At 41.1% G+C, this 26810-nt stretch overlaps 1 protein-coding gene across 1 annotated transcript in view; it reads left to right on the top strand.

Annotated features, from left to right (window-relative positions):
- The window catches only part of VPS41 (VPS41 subunit of HOPS complex), a 191128-nt gene that overhangs the window by 8766 nt on the left and 155552 nt on the right, over window positions 1–26810 (top strand). The window contains 1 exon segment of the mRNA XM_062178061.1: window positions 2890–2928. Coding sequence (XP_062034045.1) covers window positions 2890–2928 — 39 coding nt within the window.

Below are 26810 nucleotides of genomic sequence, written 5' to 3'. Positions count from 1 at the left end.
GCCGTAGCGCTAGCCCCTGGAATCTTTGAATGTTTTCTGTGATGACTGTATATGTCTATTCCTACCAATACTGAACAAGAGTTCGCTTTGCTCCACACTCTCACCAAGCTAATACTTACATCTGCATTTTTTAAAGTTTTATTTATTTATTTGAAAGGAAAAGTGACAGGGAGAGGGAGAGGGAGGGGCAGAAAGAGATGGGGAGGGAGAATGCATGCAGCAGAGATGGGGCTGGGCTAGGCCAAAGCACGGGTCCAGGAACTCAGTCTTGTCTTCCACATGGGTGACTTGAACCCAAACACTTGGGCCATCATTTGCTGTCTACAAGTTTCATTAACAGAAAGCTGTATTAGAAGTAGAGGCAGGACTTGATCTGAGACACTCACACATGGGACATGGGTGTACCAAGTGGTAGCCTAACCCACTTTACCATAGCACCTGCCCATTCCTTTGTCATTTTGATCATAGTTATCCTAGTGGGTATGAAGTGGTATCTTATAGTGGTTTTGATTTGTATTTTCTTGATTGATTAACAGTGTTGGGCACTTTTCATGTACCTATTGGCTGTTTTTATGTCTCTTTTGGAGAAAAGTCAAGAAGTTGGGTTGTGTGTGTTCTTGTTATTGAATTGTATTCTTTATAAATTTTTGATACTAACCTCATAATGGATAGGTGGTTTGCAAATATTTTTTCCCAGTCTATAGGTGGCCTTTTCATTTTGCTGATTGTTTTCTTTGCTGTGCAGAAGCCTTTTAGTTTGATATAGTTCCATTTATTTATGTTTGCTTTTGTAGCCTGAGCTTTTGGTCTGATCTCCAGGAAATCACTATCACAGATGGTATCAGGGAACTTTTCCCTTGATTTTTCCTTCTATGAGTGCTACAGTTTCAGGTCTTTTGTTTAGGTCTTTTTTCCATTTTGAGTCACTTTTTATATGTGACGTATGATAAGGATCCAGCTTCATTCTTTTTTTTTTTTAGTGACAGGCAGAGTGGACAGTGAGAGAGAGAGAGAGAGAGAGAGAGAGAGAGAGAGAGAGAGAAAGATCTTCCTTTTACCATTGGTTCACCCCCCAATGGCCACCGTGGCTGGCACGCTGCAGCCAGTGCACCGTGCTGATCCGAAGGCAGGAGCCAGGTGCTTCTCCTGGTCTCCCATGCAGGTGCAGGGCCCAAGCACTTGGGCCATCCTCCACTGCACTCCCGGGCCACAGCAGAGAGCTGGCCTGGAAGAGGGGCAACCGGGACAGAATCCGGTGCCCCGACCGGGACTAGAAGCTGGTGTGCTGGCGCCGCAAGGTGGAGGATTAGCCTAGTGAGCCGCAGCGCCGGCCAGGCTTCATTCTTGCATGTGTGGAGATCAGTTTCCTAGTACCATTTATTGAAGAGACTATGCTTTTCCCACTGTGTCTTCTCCATACCCTTGTCAAAAATCAGTTGACCATATAAGTTTGGATTTGTGTTTGGATCCTCTGTTTCATTGAGCTAGTGAATATTAATATTAGAAGTGGAACATGCCCATAAGAGAAGGATTGAGATGGTCACAAGAATAAAACCAGGAACTGGGATGGTTAGTGCAGAGCAGAAATGGTTTAGAACGTTAGTATGCTCCATGTCATTAACTACCTAGAAAAACTGTCAAGTAGTAGATTTGGATTTTTTAAGTGTCTTAATGGTACAAAGAACAGAAAGTTACTGTAGAGGATTGTAGCTGCAAACTAATGAGAGCTTTCTGACACTAAAGATTAATGTTGAATTCAGCCAGCTGTATTGGGATGTAGAGCGGATTGTAATATTTATCATGGTTAATTAGGTAACTACAGTAAAATTCTCAATTATAGGTAACATTTATTCCGTTTAAAGATGGCTTTTGTCCAGGAGTGGCCTGTCATTTAACAGGCTCTTACTGATTTTCAGTGCCTGAAGTAAAAGTGTTTCTAAACACCAAATTTCCATTCTTCCTGGTAGTCAACTTGGCTTGAGTAATACAAGTATATGCATCTGACTGTCTTTAACATGTTCATTTTCTCATGGAAAACTATCATATCTAAACTGTCCTTGCCCCATTTGTTGTTGTTCTTTCTTTGTTTACCTCGTGGATTGCTGTGAAATGCTTACATTCAGTGTCAGCATATTAGTGGTAAGCTTTTATTGCTATTGATATCTATAAGTACGTTAAGTAAATCTTCATTTTGCTGACCTCCTTGAGGATGCATGGCATCAGCAGATTCTGTCTGTCCGTGGACAGATGAGAGATTAGCAGGATCTAGTGTATTTTTCTCTTTTTGCCTGGCTTCACCCAGGGCAGTGAGATTCATTGTCTAGCAAGCGGGAAACCATGTTAAACGGCAGAATTTGTCATAGGGTTAATGGTTTAAAGACTGCATGTAAATCACACAACTTGTTTGCACAGGGTGGGCTGGGGACCGCTTCTGGAGGATTCTTTTTTTTTGGAAGACAATCGTTTTGACTCAGTGAGATTAATAGCATCACAGTTAACAGCACAAGAGCTTTTCAGTATAAAAATTGGCTTGCCGATACCTCGAGTGGAAGTTTCCTCAAGGATGAAAAACAAAGGCCTCAAGGAGGCCGCATTGCCAGATGGGTTTCCTTATTAGCCAGGGAGACTCTTCCAGGTGATCAGCTGACTAGTTGCTGTGGTAATTTGTTCACTGGCCGACTGCTTGTGGGAGGTCAACCGAAGCGTGGATCCCATGACGTAAGAGTCCTCATATTGGATCGCTTAGAGCATGTGGGAGTCAGGGCCTGTGCAGTCCTTCCAACAAGTGGCACGTGGGTGTTGGTGGTGGGGACTCGAGGACCATTTCCTCTCGCAAATGTTTTTTGTTTTGTCATCTCTTCTGACCTTTTCCCTCTCTGTGCTTTGTAGGAATCTGGGTCTCTTGAGGAATCTACAGATGAGTCTGAGGTAAGGTGGTGATTTGGGAGCCTTGGAATTTGTAGGTAACCATGTTAGTTTGTCTTGGACTTGCTCTGCTTTGTTCAGTGCAGCATTATCCCTAGTGGCGGGAGGTGACGGGGTGATAAAGTAGGGCCATACGTGATTGAGCCATGGCAGTTGCCTTTAACAATAGTAAATGGATTAGCTTACAAAATAAACACAGGAGCCTGTGTGTGATATAGCTGTTAAAGCCCCTACTTGCACCACTGGCATCCCATATGGGTGCTGGTGAGTGTCCCAGATGCTCCATTTTTGATCCAGCCCCTGCTAATGTCCTGGAAAAAGTGTTGGAAGGTGGCTCAAGTGTTTGGTTTCCTACCAACCTTGTGGGAGTTCTGATGAAGTCCTGATGAAGCTCGTGGCTCCTGGCTGTTGTGGCCATCTGGGGAGTGAACCAGTTGATGAAAGATCCTGTTTTCTCTGTCTCTCCCATGCTTTCTGTAACTTTGACTTTCAAAATAAACATAGGAAAATGAACAAAAACTGTGTTTCTTCTTAATCTGTGAATAAAATTGATAAACTGTATCACGCTTTATTTTTATGACTGTAGTCACGATAGCCTATTAAATTTGTATGGTTTGATTTTGTTTGCTTTTTTCAGGGAAAAAATGGGCTTATTCATATTCTGCTAGAAAGCATTTTCTGTTTCGCAGTTGCTTCTTAACATTTTCACTACTCAGCATCTCCATTACTGGTGAGGCATTTCTGAGATACTTATAGTTAGTGTAATATATGTTAAATTTCTCATAAAGTATTGCAAACCATTTAAGATCACCATTCTTATTTTTGGAGATCTTAAGTTCACTGAGATCCCCATGTTCATGGAATCACTGGTGCAGAGCCATGCTGGGTGGTAGAGGTCATGTTAGTCAAGTTAGGGTATTCGACGTCTGTCCAGGAATTTCATTTCATAGTGAAGGGGGATTTTGGCAGCTACCTAAATCTCAATCTTTCTACATATCGTGCCGATATTAAACAGATCAACAAGGAGAACAAGTGAAAGCATACATAATCCAGGCCTCCAGTATAATTAGGAGGCAGGGAGAACTACGACTTCAGTATGAGTAGCGAAATAAACATCTGAAGCCAGCAGAGTTGACTCTGGAGTTGAGCGTCAGATGGAGGCTGGGGAGAAGTGAAGAGAATGTGGCTGAGCCCCAGGGAGGCTCCATATCAGTCCAATATCAGAGTGCTTGGGTTCGAGACCTGTCTCTGCTTCCCATCCAGCTTCCTGCTAATATGCATTGGAAGAGGCAGCAGGTGATGGCTCATATAGTTGAGTCCAAGCCACCCGCATGGAAACACTGGGTTGAGTTCTTAGCTCTTGGCTTTGGCCTGGTACAGCCCTGCTATTGGGGGTATTTGGGGAGTGAATCAGTGAATAGAAAAATCTCTGTATCTGTTTCTCTGCTTTTCAAATAAATAAAAATAATACATTAAGAAAAATCATTCTTAGAGGATGGCTCCACAGAGTACAGAAGTGTGAGAGCAGATGTGAGACCTGGTGGATTTGGGGAATTTAAGGGAGGTGTTTGAATGTACCTGGGACCAGAGGTGATGGTGTTGGATGGGACTGCTTCTGGGAGAGCTGTCTGTCTCTCCCTGTCTCTCTCTGCCTCTCAAATTTTAAAAAAAGCGAAAAATTTTTCAGCAGTAGAAATTTGTACTAATCATGAGTTGAAAATCTTTAAACAAATATTTGCTGATATGACAAATGACCTTACTTTGGAAATTCAAAAACTCAATAAACAAAAAAGCCTAGGAAGTTAGGAAATGAGAGTCAATCAAATTAAGAAAAGAAATGGAAGAAGGTAGGTATTTTCTTTTTTTTTTTTTTTGGACAGGCAGAGTGGGCAGTGAGAGAGAGACAGAGAGAAAGGTCTTCCTTTTCCATTGGTTCACCCCCCAATAGCCGCTGCGGCTGGCACACCACACTGATCTGAAGCCAGGAGCCAGGTGCTTCTCCTGGTCTCCCATGCGGGTACAGGGCCCAAGGACTTGGGCCATCCTCCACTGTACTCCTGGGCCATAGCAGAGAGCTGGACAGGAAGAGGAGCAACCAGGACAGAATCCAGTGCCCCAACCGGGACTAGAACCCGGGGTGCCAGTGCCACAGACGGAGGATTAGCCTATTGAGCCACTGCGCCGGCCGAAGGTAGGTATTTTCTTTTCTTTTCTTTTTTTTTTTTTCATTTATTAAACTTTTAATGAATATAAATTTCCAAAGTACAGCTTATGGGTTACAATGGCTTCCCCCCTCCCATAACTTCCCTCCCGCCTGCAACCCTCCCCTTTCCCGCTCCCTCTCCCCTTCCATTCACATCAAGATTCATTTTCAATTCTCTTTATATACAGAAGATCAGTTTAGTATATATTAGGTAAAGATTTCAACAGTTTGCCCCATATAGCAACACAAAGTGAAAAAACTACCATTGGAGTACTAGTTATAGCATTAAATAACAGTGTACAGCACATTAACGACAGAGATCCTACATAATATTTTTTTAATATTAATTTTCTATGCCATTTCCAATTTAACACCAGGTTGTTTTTTTTCATTTCCAATTATCTTTATATACAGAAGATCAATTCAGTATATAGAAGGTAGGTATTTTCAAGCTGAGGAAACAGACCCACAAGGTAGGCCATCTAATGTCCCAGCCTGAAATGATAGCCACCAGCTGTTTCCATCATTTTCACCATCTAGCTTAGGTGCCTTCTGCTTGGGATAGAGCTGAAGGACTGGCGTTGGACCCTGGGGTCCATGCATCTGCTCTCCCTCATACAGTTCTGTTCCTTAGTGTCCTTATGTGGAAAATGGGTACTGTTGTTTGCCTTATATGATTACTGTGAGGACTGGAAAAGATTAATGTTTGTCAAGTAAGTGCTGCAGTCCCTAGCACATAGAAATCCCTCTGTAAATATTGGTGCTCTTCAGCTGGTATTTAACTGGGGGTGGGGGTGGCACTTCATTGTCTAGCTTGGTGCTTCAACCTTTGTGCTTGGAGAAACTCCCCAGTAGCTCTGTGAATGAGTTATTCTTCCAGATACTTTTGATTCTATTGAGTATATGGACCATGTAGGCAGACTGCTGATAAGTTCAGACTTTGTAATACTTGGTAAATAGACTAAGTCTGTTTACACTCCAGCCGTTGGAGGAGTTTTCTCTGAGTTCCTTTACTCATTTGGAATAGCTTTTTCCTTCCAGAAGTGATATACAAGGGTTTCAAAAGGTACGTGGAAAAATAGAATGAATTGAAAATGAGAATTTTCCTTGTACTTTTTGAAGCCCCCTCCTGGTTTGAGACACCACTCAATTGGCCAAAGAATTCTTCTTTATCCTTTCCCCTTCTTCTTCTGTTCCTTCATTCCATTATGTTTATTCCTGTCAAGTTATTATATAACCATGTTTCATATATACGTTATACCTCTTTATTCAGCTACTCAATTTCATTTCAATAAACAATAATGTGGAGTGTTTTCAAACATGTATCATAACCATTTATCATTTTATGAATTGATGCATTTCAAATAAAGTGGGCTTTTGCATTATCCCAGGAGAAGCATTGTGTTAGGTTTATCTGAAGTTCTTATTTTTTTTTCCCCCAAAGAAACCTTTTATTTAATGAGTACAAATTTCATAAGTACAACTTTAGGAATATAGTCATTCTTCCCACCATACCCACTCTTCCACCACCACTCTCACCCCACCTCCTCCTCCCTCTCCCATTTCCAGTCCCATTTTCCATTAACATTCATTTTCAATTAGCTTTATACACAGAAGACCAATTCTATACTAAGTAAAGATTTCAACAATTTGCACACACACACTGCACACACAAAATATAAAATACTGTTTGAGAAAAGTTTTACAGTTAATTCTCATAATACAGCTCATTAAGGACAGAGGTGTCTTGCATGGGGAGTAAGTGCACAGTGACTCCTGTTGTTGGTTTAACAATTAATACTCTTATGTATGATGTCAGTGATCACCCGAGGCTCTTGACATGAGCTGCCAAGGCTATGGAAGCCTTTTGAGTCCACAAACTCTGTCAGTATTTAGATAAGGCCATAAGCAAAGTGGAAGTTCCTTCCTCCTTTAGAGAAGTGTATCCTTTGATGACTCCTTCTTTCCACTGGGGTCTTACTCACAGATATCCTGCATGTAGGACTTTTTTTTTTTTTTTTTTTTTGCTACAGTGTCTTGGCTTTACATGCCTGAAATGCTCTCCAGACCAGAATGTCTTAAGGGCTGATTCTGGGGTCAGAATGCTATTTAGAGCGATTGTCATTCATTCTATGAGTCTGCTGTGTGGACTGTTTCTCATGTTCGAACCCCTTTTTAATTCTATCTATTGTTATTACCAGGTACTTGATCTGATTTATATGATCTTTTTAATACTTATTCCTATCTATATGATCAATTTAACACTTAATATGATCACGTTAACACTTAAGATATCATTATTACCACCCAACTAATGGGATTTGCAATCCTATGGGAAGTTTTTAGCTGTACCCTTAGAAGTAAGTCTGGAGAAATGTATGCAGAACTATACAGCTTTACAGTTAAGAACTTCCTCTTCGCTCTGTTATTCCCACTCTTATTTCTTAATGGGATCTATTTTCAACTGACTTTATACACATATAATTAATTCCATGCTAAGTAAAGAGTTCAACCAATGGTATTGAGAAGAAAGAAGAAAAAACTATTCCTTGACAGTCAAGACAAGGGCTATTCAAGTCATTGCTTCTCAACGTGTCAATTTCACTTCTATAGATTTTCTTTTAGGTGCTGTATTAGTTATCACAAATCAGGGAGAACATATGGTATTTGCCCCTTTGGGACTGGCTTATTTCACTAAGTATGATGTTTTCCAGACTCATCCATTTTGTTGCAAATGAACAGATTTCATTTTTTTTAACCACTGTGTAGTATTCCACAGAGTACATATATCCCATAATTTCTTTATCCAGTCTTTAATTGACGGGCATTTAGGTTGATTCCATGGAATTGAGCTGCAATAAACATGGGGGTGCAGATAACTCTTTTATTTGTTAATTTCATTTCCCTTGGGTAAATTCCCAGGAATGGGATGGCTGGATTGTATGGTAGGACTATATTCAGATTTCTGAGGTATCTCCAAATTGTATTCCATTGTGGTTTATCTGAAGTTTTTATTTATGTTTGACAAAAGGATATTGCCTGCCAAAAACTTGCCCACTTATTTTCCCTGATCTTGACAACTGCAACTGAAATGAAATTGTTGAGTGTAGTGTAATTGAAAGGATGTATATGTCATTATGAAAAACTTCCACAATTATAACTCGTACTTTGCAGTTAAAGTAGAAATCCAAAACCATAGTGTAACCAAGATAAGTAAGTGTGTCATTTACATAGTTAAGGAACTAGCACTTATGTTAATACTTAATTTGTTTTGGCAAATTTTGTAAGTTAACTAATCTGGTCCTCCTGTCTAGGAGTTTTTTTTCTTTTTTTTTTTTAACTTTTATTTAATGAATATAAATTTCCAGTGTACAGCTTATGGATTACAATGGCTTCCCCCCCCCCATAACTTCCCTCCCACCCGCAACCCTCCCCTCTCCCGCTCCCTCTCCCCTTCCATTTGCATCAAGATTCATTTTCAATTCTCTTTATATACAGAAGATCAATTTAGTATAAAGATTTCAACAGTTTGCACCCACATAGAAACACAAAGTGAAACATACTGTTTGAGTACTAGTTATAGCATTAAATCACAATGTACAGCACATTAAGGACAGAGATCCCACATGAGGAGCAAGTGCACAGTGGCTCCTGTTGTTGACCCAACAAATTGACACTCTAGTTTATGGCGCCAGTAACCATCCTAGGCTGTCGTCATGAGTTGCCAAGGCTATGGAAGCCTTCCAAGTTTGCCGACTCTGATCATATTTAGACAAGGTCATAAAAGACAGAGTGAGGATAGTAATCAATGATCCTAAGAGTGGCATTTACCAGGTTTGAACAATTATACAGCATTAAGTGGGGAAGAGGACCATCAGTACACACAGGTTGGGAGTAGAGCCATTGGTGGTAGAGGTTATGATTACAAAGGAATGAGGCCCAAGTGCACTAGACAGGGCCTAGAACAAAGGACAGAGTCATTATTAGAGGAGCTAAGAAAGGTGCTGTCTAAGCTACAATTACGTTTTCTGATTGAGAGGCAAATAGAACCTGATAGAAGGGGCTTGATAATAATCTGGTGGGCTTCAGGCCTTGTAAATTCAGAGGCCAAGACCTATCTATCTCTTCACATGGGGTATATCCTAAGGGAGGTGTGAACCTCCTAGGGGAAGGCACTCTGTTGACTTTCATTACTTGGCTGGCCTGGGAGGAGAGCTGGCCAGGTAAAGGCAGGTGGCATCTCTAACAAGAAATTTACAGTTCTGCCTGCAATGTTGCTGACCCTACTTGACCATCCCCTCAGCTGCAGTGGTCACTTTGGAAGTTGGGCTGAGTGAAGGGCTTTTCAGCTTAGAGCCAATAAGATCTGTGGCTCTGACCTGGGCATCCTTCGACTCCAGGGCAGGTCCATTTCCAGTGATCCAACTCTTGGCAGAGCTGCCAGGGCTCTTCACAAGCTGACTTCTGCTGAAGCCCAGGCTTACCACTTTGAAAGCCACTGCAGTGGACTGGCCTGTTGGGTCTCCTTGAGGGCAGATCACTGTACAGATCAGCCATTAATAGGCCTGCCACCCATTGCTTCTGATGCCGAGCTTTCTTTTCCTCCTGGTTTGTGTTAAAGCAGACCAGAGGATGCAAGTCAAGGGAGTGCCCGTTTCCCATCTCTAATCTTCGGTGGCCTGAACTACAAGTCTATAGTCACAGGCATGTTCTGTAGTAGTTTTTCTAAGGTAGACAATGCCCATGAGGAAAATTATATTCTCACTTTAAAACTTTCTTTCCCTTTGGTCTGAAAGGGAGGTTTTTTTCTACTTACTGTATACTTCGCTGATGGCAAAGTGAATCTAGCTATGAGATTATTATTTGAGTTCTTATTTTGGCTATGCTATTGCAGAAAAATGTTAGCCATCTCTTTTATAAGGTCTAAAGATTAAATTGTGCATCCTACAGATTCCTTCATAATAGAGTTAGTTTCCTACCTTGAAGAGAATAGAGAAATGAAAGAACAAGTTGGGCTTAGAATAGAGAAATGAGGGAGCAAGTCCTAGATCGCTTGCTGACAATTTAAAATTATAAACTCATCAACCAACAAGAGGCACTTGCTTACTTCACAGTATTTTTGAAAGCACCTGTAGGATTTTACAAGTATTTAACCCTTTAAGCCTCTGGGGCTTTCTCATTAAGATAACTATCATGTCTCCAAAATATCTGGTTGAAATAAGATTTCTTAAAATCATGACATAACATAGACCAAATTTGATCATTGTTACAAGGTGATTATTCAAATTTTTGAAAAAAGCACATATTTAAATAACCCATAGCTCTTAATAAAAATTCAGCTGTTTTTGAACAATTAGAATTTAACAGACATCAAGAGAACATAATAGATTACTTTAACACATTGCTTTAACAGAGCATCAGAGTTTAATTCTATGTCAAAGAGAAATTGAGCTTCCTGTGATCTTTTGCTGTGAGGTTTCCTTCCTTTACCTTCTTTCATACTGGTGACCATGTTTCTGTGTGTAAGACATCTTTAAGCATCTTTTGCAGGGCAGGATGAGTGCCAACAAATTCTTTCAGTTTCTGTTTGCTATGAAAAGTCTTAATTTCACCTTCATTCACAAATGAGAGCTTTGCAGGATATAGTATTCTGGGCTGGCAGTTTTTCTCTCTTAGTACCTGGGCTATGTCTCGCCATTCCCTTCTAGCTTGTAGGGTTTCTGATGAGAAGTCTGCTGTGAGTCTAATTGGAGATCCTCTAAGAGTGATCTGACGTTTCTCTCTTGCACCTTTTAGGATCTTTTCTTTCTGTTTCACTGTGGTGAGTTTGATTACAACATGTCGTGGTGAGGATCTCTTTTGGTCATGTTTATTAGGGGTTCTATAAGCTTCCTGTACTAAGATGCCTCTGTCCTTCTCCAAACCTGGGAAATTTTCTGCTAGTATCTCACTGAAAATGCCTTCTAATCCTTTCTCCCTCTCCATGCCTTCAGGAACTCCTAGAACCCGAATGTTGGGTTTTTTAATAGTATCCTGTAGATTCCCGACAATATTTTTTAGATTTCTAATTACTTCTTCTTTTCTTTGGTTTGCCTGTTTCCTTTCCTGTTCTCTGTCTTCTAAGTCTGATATTCTCTCTTCTGCTTCGCCCATTCTGTTTTTAAGGCTCTCTAATGTGTTTGTCATTTGATCTATTGAACTCTTCATTTCATTATGATTTCTAGTCACTATCAGAGTTTCTTGTTCCACTAGTTGTTTCATTTCATTTTGATTCCTCCTTAATATTTCACTTTCACGAGAGAGATTTTCTATCTTGTCCATGAAGGATTTCTGTAGTTCAAGAATTTGTTTTTGAGAACTTCTTAATGTTCTTATCAATTTTTTGAGATCCGCTTCTTGCATTTCTTCGATCTCATCATCTTCATAGTCTTGAATTGGGGTGTCTTTTTCATTTGGGGGTGTCATAGTGTCTTCCTTGTTCTTGTTAGCTTGGTTTTTGCGTTTGTTGTTTGGCATGTTGGAGATATTTGGTTTCTTCACTGTGGTGTTTTTTCTTGTTACACTATGGCTCTATATTAAGTGGACTGTCTGCTTTCAGTGGAGCCTTAGAGGCTTGAGATGAGTGTGGACTGAGAGCTGTGTTTGGTTCCTCAGGGTTGAGGGTGTGTCAAGGATGACACTCCCAGGTTAGGTGTGGTAAATCTCTCTTTCTTTTTTTGATTTAAAAGGGAAGTAATTCCGCATAGCTGAACGTAATTGGAGGTAGTTAGCAGGCAAATGATATACCCACAGGAGCCAGAGATCGGAAGCTCTTTCCCAAGGACCACACAGGGAATCTCTGCTGCCCTCAGTGTGAGCTCCAATTCTCCTGCAGTCTCCCACTGGGTTGCCAAGTTAGATGCTAATCTCCTGTTATTTCACCCCTCCCCCCAGAGTCAGGTTTTTCTGCTAGGCTCAGGGCTGGTGCAGACCTGAGGTCGCCCTGCTTATGACGTATGTCCAAAATGGCGCCTGCTCTGTCTTGCTCGCCTTTGAGAGGTGAGCGGAGAGAGAGAAACTTGTGTCCGTATCAGTCACTTTTTTTATTTTTTTCTCTCTCTTCTAGTTAGCCTGGTGAACTTTTCCCCACGGAGTTTCAAGCCTCGTTCCCTCTAGCCTCCTCTTTCCGCTTGCCTGCTGGTATCTCGGGCTATGGAGGTTCGGCTCACCTCGCGTTCCAGCGCTGGTGCGTTGAGTCTGCCGCTGGTGTCCCGAACTTGGGCTCCCACGCTCTCCACGCAGGTCCACTGTGAATCACTAGTTCCGGAAGAGTTTCCTCTGCTGTTTCTTCCCCTACTCTTCCTTGACCCTGCAGTATCTCCACTTATATTAAACTTTCTCTCCCCCCGGACTAAGTGTGCTTCCTGCCTATTCCGCCATCTTGCTGCAAAAATCGGAGTTTTTTTTAAATATGCAGTATACTGTTCATCTCAGCTTGAGATGATGAACCGGACAATTTCTTAGATGGTATTTTACTTATGAAAGGTGTGACAAAGAAGTCCATTATCATAGAAAAAGATTTCATTTCCACCTTTAAAGCACTAAGATTTTTTCAATATTAAGGACTGATTGTTGGGATATAAGTGGTAGCTGAGTTAGGTGGGAGCACAGTGTGGTGGATGAGGAGTCAGGAAGGGCTTCATTTGGAATCTTTAAAAGTGAGTATGTCTAGAGCCTTAGAAGGTCAGACCGAGCAGAGAAGCTGAGCATTCTTGGGAGGAAGGCAGTGTACATGCACGGATTGGGCCGTGCAAGTGCACTTAAACTCAGCTAGCCTTGAGACATTCAGTGAGGCTGGATGTAGGAGGGAGGTGGGAAGTGAGGCTGGTGAAGGAAATTTGGATGAGATTGTAAAACATCTGATATAGCAAAGCAGGCATCATGGACTTGATTTTGTGGCTGTGAGAGAACTACCAAAGGCTTGATTGTGAGGTTTGATGACAAATGAACTAGAAGGAGACCCTGGAAGAGCATTTGAGTGGTTATTTTGTATGTCCTCATGCAGGAGTGTCAGCCAGACAATAGCAGAAGGTAAAGAGGATCCCACTATCAAGGTGATCATTTCGCAGTTCGTTCAGGAGGAAGTGTAGGATCAAGTGTGAGAGATGAGCTATGTGGGGGAAGCAAGATGTTTCCAGAGCAATTAGCTCAGCTGTGTTGTGGGAAACAGTCCAGTATCAGGACTTAAAATAATGTTCTAAGCCTAAATTCTAAACCTAAAGATTGATTTCCCTATAGTCTGTCATTCTTTTCCTATAAAGTCCCTTTTTAATAGTTTTATAATAGTTTTTATATAATAGTTTTTCAATAGATTGAAACAAATAATATGTTTCCATATGAAATACATTTCCAAACAAAAGCAGGTGAGAAAACTAATTTCTAGGATTTTATTTTACTGTTAAAAATCCTACAAGTCACTGCTCTTGAGGTGAGTTGTGAGCCCCCTTTGGCAGAGATGGTGTAGTGGGACAAGCACTATGTTGAGGTTTATTCTGATGATGATGATTATTCTAAGTGTAGAAAGAGCTCTGTACTTGCTAAGCTCTCTTGGTATATCCATTGCCCCTCTGACTTGGTTGTAATGATTGCTTCCAGTTTTCAAATTTTTATGGTTTGAACATGTCCCCCAGAGTTCACCTATTGGCAACTGAATCCCCAGTGCAACAGTGTTGAAAGGTAACTGGGTCATGAGGGCTCTGTCAGCACAAGTGGATTCATGCTGTTAATGAGAGAGTATATTTGTTAAAAATCAAGTTCAGCCCCCTCTCACATGTGCTCTGTCGCCATGAAATGCCTTCTGCCATGTTATGGTGCGGCAGGAAGGCACTGAGCAGATGCAGCCCCTCTATAATGGACTTCCCAGCCTCCAGAACTGTGAGCCAAATAAGCTTCTGTTGTTTACAGATTACCTAGTCCATGCTATTCTGCTGTGGTATCACAGAATGGACTAAGACACAGGACTCCGAGTGTTCACTTGCACAAGGTTGCCTGACTGTCATGGATTTGAATCCAGTAGCCAGCTCCTAACCTGTGATTACACCGACTCTAGCTTCACCATGATTAGCTAGTTATGTCAGACTCTTCCTGTGTACCTTTGCAGAACTGGAAAGGATTAAAAAAAGAAAATCTTGAGCCGGCGCTGTGGCTCACTTGGTTAGTCTTCCACCTGCAGTGCCGGCATCCCATATGGGTGCCAGGTTCTAGTCCCGATTGCCCCTCTTCCAGTCCAGTTCCCTGCTGTGGCCCGGGAGGGCAGTGGAGGATGGCCCAAGTGCTTGGGCCCTGCACCCGCATGGGAGACCAGGAAGAGGCACCTGGCTCCTGGCTTCAGATCAGTGCAGCGCTGGCCGTGGCAGCCATTTGGGGAGTGAACCAACGGAAGAAAGACCTTTCTCTCTGTCTCTCTCTCTCTCTCTCTGTCTATAACTCTACCTGTCAAATAAATAAATAGTAAAAAAAAAAAAAAAAATCTTCCTTGGAAGTCCTGCCTATGTATAAACTGAAGTATTGAGGACCATTTACTATGTGCTATATGTTGTACTGAGTGCTTTACGTGGATTATCTCATTTACTCTGCACCCACAATCCTACCAGGAAGTATGTATTAGGCAGAAGGGCTAGTTATGCTGATGTAACAAGTTTCAAAATTGTGTTGCTTTAACATGTCACAGATGTGGGTAGAAGCAGTGATGCAGGGAGAGGAAACAAATGCATCAACACTAGAGAAATGACTTCATTTTCCTTGGGTTCTTTTGTGTTTCTGGAATATGAACAGCATGTTGGAAACAAAAGAAGCTCTGCTTGACAGAGATAGGTTTTTCTTTTTCTCAAATCCAGTTTACTTTGAATGGGTTCTTGGTGCATTATGTACCTAGAAGTATATCTTACTTTCTCAAAAGAGCTTAGTGGGTTGTACAAAGAATTTTACAGTAGAAGCATCAAATTGTCTCTCCAACATTTTAAAAACTACTCTTGAAAAGCAAAGAGATGAGTAAGAAGGGGAAAAGCATCAGACTAAAGAGGGTTGGCAAGGTAAGAGAAGAGCACCAAATGGAAACTGAAATGTATTGGTGTCTGCTTTGTATTGGATAAGGGTTCCAGTGACCCTTGGCGATTTGTAAATGCAACTGAACAACTAAAGTGAGATGTGTTCCACTGCCTTCAGTGTGTTCCACTGAGGCAAGGGTTGCAGGCACATTGCATTACTCAGCATCTAGGCCAAGGCGTGTAACAACAGAGCAGTTAGTGTTACCTTTTTGACTTTGTATTTGTTACCATTACTAATAAACATGCTTCCTAAATAGAAGTGCTTTTAGATCTGGTTTAGTTGCTCCAAGTACCACAATTAGGAGGCCTTGAATATGCTAGATATGTAAATTTTAATAAAACAAATGGACAAATAGCTGAAGCTACTTAAAATAAACCTGTATGCTACTTGAATGAGACATTTTTGTAAAATAAAATGCAACTTCTGGGTGCCCCAGCAACAAGGCAAGTTCTTTTTCATTCTTCTTAAAATGAAAGCTGTCATTGAGAGAAATCAGGAGGTGGCTTTTTAAATCAGAAGTGTATCCCACAAAAATAATTTATCTATTTTACCTAGTAGATAGAGCATAATGAATCTTTTATTGAACTTTAAATTAATTATTTAAATATATTAATTTTAATAAACAAATTTAAAGCAACTAGTAACTAAAATGGTAATGTAGCCCTTTTTAAGATTGATGGCTATAAAAAAAAGGAGCATGAGGTTATAATGTTATATCCTTCCAGACAGTCCTTGGATTAAAAACTTGCTCTTTCATTTAATAAGCTATTAATATTAAGAAGTTCTGCTGATTATTGCATCATCCAGGAATGGATAAACATTCCTTTGAAGCATATATTATAAAAATTATATGTTTAGAAACAATAAAACTTGCTGGATACAATATTTTTAGAGGTATATTTCTGCCATTTGCTAGAAATTGAAAACATGAACATGACTCCTGATATATTTTTGACCAGCATTTATAATTTCACTACCAAGGAGAAAAATTGCTTTATGCAGTCCAAGATTGTTGATCATTCCATCCATTCAACACATATTTATTGAATACTATTGTGAGCCAGATGCTAGGGTATACCAGTATTTACGAAGAAAGGTAGGCAGTAAACAAACACACTTTAATATATAATATTTCAGCTGATAATAAGTATTGTGGAATGAAAAAATAACATTGGGTAAAGAGAAAACTGGAGTGGGCCAAGGAGTTGCTATTGTATCCTGGATGGTAGAGAACGCACGTCTTTCCTGATGACATGTGAGCCAGCATCTGAGGAGAATGTCTCCAAGGTAAAAGGAAGAGCAAATCTAGTGCTTGGAGTGGGATCATCCTTGATGGCTTTGAGGAAGAGAGCATGGTTGGAGCAGAATGACAGAAACTGATGTCGGAGAAATCATGGGAAGCTAAGGAAGAGGAGACTGTAGGCAGTGTGTGGACTTTGATTTTAATGTAAGATGGAAACCTATTGGAGGAGCTTTGTTCTGGTAAGCTTACAAGGGATGCTGTTTTGAAAGAAGTCTGAAAGGGATAAACAGGAGGCTGGGATGGATTAGGAGGCTTTGGTTGAACCCTGGCCACAGGTCAGGTGGTGAAGGATTTAAGATGCTTTTTTATTTTTCAGCCAACAAATTTCCTGACTGGGATGTAGAGGTGTCAGTGAAAAAAAGGAATGTGGGCTGACTGGTTAGGAAGAAGTAGTTGCTGTTAACCAAGAGAGGGAAAGACACTGGCAAGAGCTGAGTATGGAGCTGAGGGTGAGGTGGCGGTGCTGGGTGGTAGATCAGAAATTCCATTTTGAATATTTTAAGTTACAAATGTCACTTAGACACCCCAGTGGAATTGTCTAGTAGGTAGCTGGATAAAGAAATCTACTTCAGGCCGGCGCCATGGCTTACTTGGCTAGTCCTCCGCCTGTGGCACCGGCATCCCCGGTTCTAGTCCTGGTTGGGGTGCCGGGTTCTGCCCCAGTTGCTCCTCTTCCAGTCCAGCTCTCTGCTGTGGCCTGGGAGTGCTTGGGTCCCTGTACCCGCATGGGAGACCAGGAGGAAGCACCCTGCTCCTGGCTTTGGATCGGTGCAGCGCTGGCCGTGGCGGTCATTAGGGGAGTGAACCAACGGAAGGAAGACCTTTCTCTCTCTCTCTCTCTCTCATTAACTCTGCCTGTCAAAAAAAAAAAAAAAAAAAAGAAAGAAAGAAAGAAAAAAAAACCCTAGGGCGCTGGATTCTGTCCCAGTTGCCCCTCTTCCAGGCCAGCTCTCTGCTGTGGCCCGGGAGTGCAGTGGAGGATTGCCCAAGTGCTTGGGCCCTGCACCCGCATGGGAGACCAGGAGAAGCACCTGGCTCCTGGCTTTGGTTCAGCGCGGTGCGCCAGCCGCAAGCGGCCATTGGAGGGTGAACCAACGGTAAAGGAAGACCTTTCTGTCTCTCTCTCACTGTCCACTCTGCCTGTCAAAAACAAAACAAAAAAAAACTCTACTTCAGGTCTGGGCTGGAGGTAAAACTTTGTGAGGCAGCATTCAGGTGGTGGTTAAAATCATGAACTTGAGTGAGATTGTTCAGGGCCTGAAGAGGAATGGAGATGATGCCTGATGCCTGGGCCCCCAGGGCTGTGACAACATTTTAGAGGTCAGGTGGGTGCGGGTGGATCACCAGAGGAGACTGAGCACGAGTAGCAGTGAGGTAAGAGGAAAGCCAGTGGAGTGTGGTGGACTGGAAGGGCATGGTGGCTACGTCACTGCGGGAGGAGGAATATGTGCGGTCTAGGGGTTCACCCTTGGATCTGACAACTCTTATGGCAATTCCTGGTGGGACCTGGGTGGAATGCACTTAAGAGAGTTTGAGTTGACAAAAGCTCTTTGATGTCCTCAGAAGTTGTTGTACCTGTGTATTACAAAATATGCAATATGGGATGAGATGAGGAGTGCATTTATCAAGTGACTGGTAAAGAACCTGTGTCTTGCCCTTTGTGTGCCATTAAAAGGAATTTAGGAAGTGTGCTGCCACTGCTGCTGTTGTATTATTTTGTTGTTGTTCATGTCTGTGCCAGGCATGCTCATGAAGGCACAGACTCTGTCCGCAGTACCTAGTAGAGCTGCTTATGAATGAGTGAGTGAATTTGATTGATTTAACTAATTGTCACGATTATGTGAGGCTACCATTGTGTCCTTGTTTTGAATTGGTGGGAAAGGGCTTTGAGAGGGCCCGTTAGTACACAGGATCAAGGACCCCCCCTGGCCTCCTGACTCAAACTGTTTTATCTCAAGCTGTGTCCTCGGAGGAATCATGATTTAATTAAGGGACAAGCACCAAGGAGCTGTCCTTTAGCATTGGGTGTGCTGGGGGCCTCCCACTCCATAGTCCACCATAATTTTCTTCCCCTGTGATCCTTGTGCAATTCTTAGTAGCAGGCAGAAAAATGGTCCCCAAAGATGGCTGCCTGCTAACCCCCAGAATTTGAGAATATATGTCATGTCACAGGGCAAGGGAGAATGAAGATTGCTAATCCATTGGCTTGAAGATGGGGAGGTTGTCCTGGTTATCTGGGCAGAGCTGGTGTAATCATAAGAGGAACAGGAGTAGGGAGAAAAGGTCAGGGATGTGAGGTGGGGAGGGCTCAGTCTGCTTCACTGGCTTTGAAGGTGGAAGAAGGGGTCAAGGAGAGGGAGTACCCCTGAATGCCTCCAGAGGGAGGCGACACTGCCAGTGTCTTGATTTTAGCCCAGCAATCTGGGTTGATCTTCTAAACTACAGAATCATGAGAAAACGAGTTTGTGTTGTTGTTTCAAGCCGCTCTGTTTGCGGTGTGTTTTACAGCAGCAACAGGACACTAATGCAGTCAATAATTTAGTTAGATGACTGGGACTTGAGGGCCTGATTTTCCACTGTCAAGACTTTAAGGCATTCCTTTCTCTGTAGGCTCAAGAAATACTCTAGTAAATATAAATGGTGGGTAGGTTTCTTTTTACCCATGGACTATTTTACTTTTAGTGCACCTGATTGTAAATATTGAGATTCACAGGCAACCATGTCATCCTGGTTCTTTTCTTTAGAATAAGCCTGTTTTCTCCAGAGATTTTTATGGATTAAATAAATCTCTCAGAATAGAATAACCGAGGGATGGGAATGAGGAACCCCCTGATAAAACCCAAGGTTTTAGTGGGTTGTCATCATTTTCATTGCCAGTGATTGGGCAGTTTTCAGGCAGTGAGCCTGTCTTGGGCTGTCTTTGCTCGTGAAACACATCTGGAAGAGACTGCTGGCTTAATAAGTAGGAGATGGTAGTATTTTCCCTAATAACAAGATTCACACTTAGATATGGGAAAACATTTTTAAATGATGGTAAAGCAAAGTAATGTCTTTTTTTTTTCTTTTCCAAAAGGAATGTAAAGAGGTAATTAGATTAGAAATGTTAGTGATTGCTGGGTTTTATACTCTGGGAATGTGAGAGGAAGTAAATTCACAGGGGAGGATATGCATCCTGCAGTTTAAACTTGAGGCGGTAATACACGTAACGGTAATATTTTTAGTCACTGGGGTCCTGTGGATATTACCAGATACTGGGCTTTGTGCTTTTGCTGCATCTGTTACAGACTTCTTATAGAAGTCCTCTGAGCTATGTATTACCATCCCCTTTTTGCAAAAGACAAGATAACTGAGGTTTTAAGTAACTTGCCCAGTGTATAAAGGCTGTGAATGGTAGAGCTGGTATAAAAAAACTTCATTTTGTGATTGGCAGCTTGAATCCCAGGAGGATTTTAGATAATTCTCCCTTCCCTTCTCTGTCCTCTTATCCTTGTTCAAATGAATAACATTAGTGAACCTTTTCAAGATATTTGATGATCTTTAAGATCCTCATATTTCTTTTCTTCTGTTTTTCAGATTTGTTTGTTTATTTGAAAGGCGGAGTTACAGAGAAGGAGAGGCAGAGGCTGAGAGAGATCTTCTATCCACTTGTTCACTTCCCTCATGGCTGCAAAAGCCAGGGCTTGGCCAGGCTGAAGCCAGGAGCTTCTTCGGTCTCCTGCGTGATTGCTGGGCCCTGAGCACTTGGGGCATCTGCTGCTGCTTTCCTAGGCACATTAGCAGAGAGCTGGATTGGAAGTGGGCCATCTGGGATGTCAGCACTTCAAGTGGCAGCTTAACCCACTATGCCACAGCACTGGCTTCTAGATTCTCATATTTTTTTACAGCATCTCCTACTTTTTTCTTGTATTATTTTAGATACTTTCTTGAAAGCTGTGTTTCAGTGTGGGCATTTGGGGATGACTCTTGTGAGTTTTGTGAAGTACCCTCTAGGTAAGTCCATGGAGGACAGCATCCTTGGGATGAGGCCATCTCCACTTGGCAGGGAAGGTACAAGATGGAAGGAGTGAGCGCAGCTGGTCAGTCCTCACCCCTGGCCAGGGCTGGCCTGCTGCCACCGCTTCTGTAGTGAATGGGCAACAAAGCCTCCTGAAGCCACTGTGCGAGATAGAAACAGCTTTCCTCTTGCTGCTTCTGCCCAGCTGCAAGGGTCTCTCCCCACCTTCTGGGTGGTTCCAGTCACCTCCAGTGTTTCTTACTTGGGAATGTTAACTTCTGGAATCCTTCTCTCCTCTCATTTTTACCACATCTCTCAGGCTGATTTGGGGGTAGAGCATCAGCAGCCCAGGTAAGCTCTGTCTCGCCAGAAGCTGTGTTTACCATCCCAGCAATGATGTATTTGTGACCTTGTCCGTTTTCTTGTCTTTTGCCTTGGCTAAAACTTGTGAATTGCTTTCTAAGAAAACAGAAGTGATAGTTGGCACCTGTAAGGTTGCTTCCCATTGATGATGGGGATGCTTCTCATATTTGGTTGGTCAGTATCATGTTGGCTTCTGACTTCTAGTACTCATCTCTGGCTATTGATTCTCAGCTGTCCTGGAGAGAAATCTCATTTACATGAGTTTTTTCTTTTTAATCAGAAAGGGGTGTTGAGCTTTATAAATGCTGTCTCAGTGTCTGTCAGGATGGTCCTATGGTTTTTCTCTATCAAGTGATGAAGTCAGATTTCTTAATGTCCAGTCTGCATTTCTGCAATACTTGATCTGAAATGTTTTCTGTTTATGTATGCAGAGTTTGACTTCTGACATTGCATTTGCAGTTTTTATATGAGGTGACTGAACCATGTAGAGATGCTTTCCTTTGCTGTACTCTTTGGGTGTTTTTTTTTTTTTTAAGATTTATTTTATTTGAAAGACAGAATGACAGACTTTGAAGGTGTTTAGATATCATAATGCTACTTTTTTAAAAAAAAGATTTATTTATTTATTTATTTGAAAGAGTACACAGAGAACCAGACGCAGAGGGAGAGAGAGGTTTTCCATCCACTGTCTCACTTCTCAGTTGGCTGCAACCGCTGGAGCTGTGCCGATCCAAAGTCATCCTTTGGAGCCTCCTCCGAGTCTCCCATGCGGGCACAGGGGCCCAAGGATTCGGGCCATCTTCTACTGCTTTCCCAGGCCATATCAGAGAGCTAGATTGGAAGTGGAGCAGCCAGGACTGCAGCTGGCACCCATATAGGATGCCGGCACTGCAAACAGCGGCTTTACCTGCCATGCCACAATGCCGGCTGCTGATAATGCTACCTTTTAAAATGAGTTGGGGGTGTGGAGGCAGCCAGCATTGTGGCATAGCAGGTAAAGCTGCCATCTGCAGTGCAAGCATCCCATACAGACACCATTTTGTGTCCTGGTTGTTGCACTTCTAATCCACCTCCCTGATAATGTGCCTGAAAGCAGAGGAAGATGAACCAAGTCCTGGGGCCCCTGTACCTACATGGGAGACACTGATGGATCTCCTGGCTCCTGGTTTTGGTCTGGCCCAGTCCCAGATGTTGCGGCCATTTGGGGAGTGAATCAGCAGATGGAAGATAGATCTCTAACCTTCCTTCTCTCTCTGCTTTTCCTGCTCCCTCTCTCTCTCTCTCTCCCTGCCTCTGCCTGTCTCTCTAACTCTGCCTTTCAAATCAATAAATAAATCTTTAAAAAAAAAATCAAGAGGTTTTTATGTTTTCCTACAATAGGACAGTCTAAATAAAGGATTTTCTGTTCTTCGGTTCTTCGGAGGTTTCTAACAGAACTTGCTGCTAAAATGGCCTGAACTGGGTGCCTTTCTGCAGGACCAGGTATTACTTGGATGACTTTTGTTTTCTCAGTTTATTCTGTGGTTGTCTTAATTCTATCTGTGTTTAAGAAGTACTAATGCCTGGACTCATTTTGGTTTTGTTTTCTGGCTTATTAATTCATCTTTGCTTTTACCATTCCTTTATGGAAATTATTGGAATTATCGAGAGGTTAGAAGAGGCTTTGGTAAAGGTGTCTAGCAAGGTACTCCTGTGTACTTGAACTATGGAATGTGCAATTACAAATGCTTGGGAGGTACTTTGAACTCAAACAAAATCATTTCAAACCTTGAACGTTTTCTTTTTTTATGTAACGATGTATGTACTAGAAGTAAATGTAAGGTTTTCTGAAAATTAAGTTTGCATGGCTTCTGTTTGCTTTTGCAGCTAGAAGATGATAGAGCTTCGTTTCTGTAGATTCGTCTGTAATTGCAATTTACATGTGTTCAAATAGCCATCTCCTTCCTTCTGTATGGTCACCTCTCTGCCTCCCTGGTGTTCCCCCTCTGTGTCAATACAATAACATGTGGTTTAGAAGATCTCTGAGGGTCCTTTTGATTGATAGGCTATGATTTGGATTTTCCTGTGTAGAAATCTAAATGAGAATGTCTTAGGAAAGCTGCTTACTAAACTCGGTCCCTTGTTCCTAGGGATGTTCGTTTTCCCTGGTCTTTATTAGGCCCCTACAGTTTTGTTAGGTGAAGTTCAGAACAATGAAAAGGCATAAACCCTGCTTCGAAGGATCTTGTGATCACCTAAGGATATTGGGAAGAAAGGAAAAGAGGGTTATGTTGGCTTTAGTGGCGGAAATTGTCCACCTGAATGGCATATCTTGGAGATTGGTGAGGTTATTCCATATGGCTGGAAGGAAATGAAAAGCTTATTTGCTTTTCTCATTTTTTCCCCTCCTCTATATATTCTTATCGCTTTCCCAATATAAAATAAATGATGAGAGTTGATCCTGTTTATGGGATGTGGCTTAGGGCATGGGAACCTTCACCTTATTTTTTTCTTCCTTGAATTGGACATGAAATTCTGATACTACAGGGCAAAGGAGAGACCAGGGTTTATGAAGACTGCATATCTTGTGAATCTTAAGTAGAGCTCTTCAATTATTAGAGGCTCAACTTTTTCTCACTTTCCTGGTCAGAGTGTTACGGTAAGGAAAACAGCTTTAAGAGATACGAATCTAGTTCAGTAGTTAGAAATTTGTGAAGAAGATGTTGAACGCTGGCTTTAAAAATAGCATTGATTTTTACAGTAAGCATAACACAGGCTTGTTTTTAGAAAATTTAGGAAAATACAGTGTGTGTGTATGTGTGTGTCCCACAATAGTGACTTTTGTTTGTAATCTTTAGCAGTCACAGCAACACTGGGATGTGGCTCTTGCTAGCCCTTCCTCCCGTTCTACAGATGAAGACATTAAGGCTGAAGAGGTGTTACTCTGTTGCTGCTGCTGCTGCTTCTAATTTCCCCCTACTTGTGCATATCAGTTTCTTAAATCAAACCTGGATTATCAGTTTTGTGATTGACTTTCTCACCTAGCAAGACACTGTGACATGTCCTTTTATTATTCAGGTATCTTTGGAAACAGTTCACTGTGTATTAGTTTGTCTTGTGAGATCGATTTTGCCTGAAATTTCTCAGCTTTGGCCCTGTTGGCGTTTGGGGCCAGATGATCTTTCCTATGGAAGTGTTTTGTGCATTGCAGTTTCTTTAGCATCATTCCGGACTCTACCAGCTTGGTGCAGATAGTACCTCCCCCCACCCCATCCAACTGTGACTGCAGAAATGACTCCACACATTGCCAAACATAATCTCCAATTGCAAACCATTTATTTAACCGTATGTATTTCATGCTTTAAAAAATGATTTATGCATATGCCTAGAATTTAATTTTCTATTTGATGCCATCCGGATTACACTTACTAACTCCTAATTTTAGTTATGTTTTTATTAATGTATTTTTTCATAATAGCAATATTGCTTGAAAGTTGAAAATTCAACAACATTGTTTGCATAGATATAAGAATGTAATTGCTTATCTGTCAGAGGTGTGTGATGAAAAGCATCCCAGGCGTTTTGACCACTGTTGTTTTATTGTAGGTGAATTCCATTATCTCCATGTCACTTTCTTAAAAAGTTTGGTCATTGAGGCAGCTATAATACCTTGTGTTATTAATGGAAACCAAAAGTTACTCTTTCTGCCTGTTTATGTAGTTTTCTTGATATGTTTTGACACTTGAAAGCCTTTTTTCCTACCACACAGTCATCTTTTTGTATAAATACAATGATCATTCTGTAATAGAGCTGTAGCATACAATAACTAGTGGTAGCAGTTGCCCTTTTAACGAAGTAGTATTCATTGTTTTGTGTGTGATTGGGGCTAGTTTGGCAATGCAAACTAATTAATGTCATTAGTCATGGATTGATTTTGGTCTTCAGAGGTTTTTAATATTCTCCACTACCCCACCCCACCCCATCATGTATCTCTCCTACCTTCTCTGGAAAAAATTAAAGAGCCATGGATGCTTTTGGAGATGTCCTATATTTTGCTTGTACATTTAGTGATACCATTATAGTTTCAAATAAAGATGTGTGGTAACATACAGCTCTTATCTATGTATGTTGCATTTTTGATAGTACCATGTGGTAATGACTTGCTTTTTACCTTAAAATATTATGTTTTTGAGACTTAAGATATGTTTTGATTGATTTATAGTATTTCAGTTTTTCTTTTAAACTTTTATTTGTGTGTGGAACCTTTTTTTCCCTGTTCTTCCTGTATCAATAGTAATAGAAAAGAAATATTTTAATACATTGCAGGGCTTCTATGAAAGAGGTAATTTTTAAATGTATATTTTCTGAACTTCAAATGTTATAATGTTGGATTTTAATAGCTATTTTTATATATTAAGCTTGAAATGTTGACTGCCAATTTTGGACATTTCCATTCTCCTAAAGGTAATTGAGAGTTCTAGACAGAGTGTTCTAGAAGAAGAAAGCTTTATTTCATACCTTCATACCCACTGTTGATTATTGATTTGCTTTTATTAACACCTGGTCTTTACTGTGGAAGTTCAAACTGTATAAAAGCTGCTTTTTCTTTTTCTTTTTTTTTTTTTAAACTGTGAAGATTTCTTTTGAGGATGTTAGTGTTTCTCTATTGTATCTGGCTTGAAAACATTGGATATTTATTAAAAGGCTTTGCCCCTAGTCAGATGTAGTTGATGAGATGAAACTGAGTAAAGCATTCATCTGATTAAAATTCCTGGCAGTTCAGCTGAGGTCGTTCTCAAAGCTGGAGCTGGCTGGGATAAAGCCCATCTCCACAGAGTGAGGTGCAGAATGGTCTAAGGGTGCTCAACTGGTGGTATTTTCCACTCTCTTAATTTGGACTTTATAAAATATTTTCCCTCTCCTCTGTGGTTTTCTAGTATCATTTTATTTTGTGGAAACAAAATGGAACTGGGTTTTAATAAACAATTAGTATCCAAAAATAAAATTTTAAGTTTCATATAAATACTAAAAATAAAAAATGTAGTGATCTTTTTATTAACCCCTAGAATTCATGTGACACATTAGTTTTCCTTTTAAATTTTATGTATTTATTTGAGAGGCAGAGAGACAGGGAGAGAGCACTCCCATCTGCTGGTCCATTCCTTAGATGCCCAGATGGCCTGGGCCTGGCCAGGCCATAGTCAGAGATAGGAAGACAGCCCATGTCATCCATATCAGTGGTACATAGCCTGCTACCTGAGTTATCACTTGTTGCCTCCTGGGATGCACACTGTTGGGAAGGTAGACTCCGAAGCAGGAGCCGGGAATTCAACCCTAACATTTTCATATGGGATGCAGTTATCTTAGCCAGAATCCTAACCACTAGGCCAAATGACCACCTAACACATTTAAAAAACATTTTACTTAGAGATAATTGTAGGTTCATGTGTGGTGCTAAGAAATAATACAGATGGGAAACACAGGAAAAATACAGGAATAAATGACTCAACAGTGTTTCAGTCAAAAATCTTGGCTGTAATTTGTTGTCCCCTCAAAGTAATTTTTTTCCCCTTTTAACAAAACTCTGTGAAAATGAGCATGATAGGATCTTTATTTTCAGATAGTGTTCTAGAGTTCTATAGGTGGCTTAAAGGACTAGTTTTAATTAAAAGTACTATACAGTTAGTAAAAAGCCATGTTAGTTGAAGAATTGATTCTTCTTAAAGGAAAGCTGCAAATTTGTCGTGTATGGGTAAATGTCACTGTTCATATCTTCGCTTAGCTGCAAGTCAGGACTTGTACTATTCCACTAGGTTGTCATAGAAACGCAGTTAACTGTCATCTCACCTCACACTGTTGATGGTTTTATTTGTAGGTTTGTAGGATTATTAAAATTTAACAAAAATTATTGATTTGCCTTTTATTAACACTGGATTGTTTACCATGGTAGTTCCAGC

This window comes from Lepus europaeus, chromosome 20, assembly GCF_033115175.1.
Source record: "Lepus europaeus isolate LE1 chromosome 20, mLepTim1.pri, whole genome shotgun sequence".
Taxonomy (NCBI): Eukaryota; Metazoa; Chordata; class Mammalia; order Lagomorpha; family Leporidae; genus Lepus; species Lepus europaeus.
This window is presented reverse-complemented; position numbering and strand designations above follow the sequence as displayed.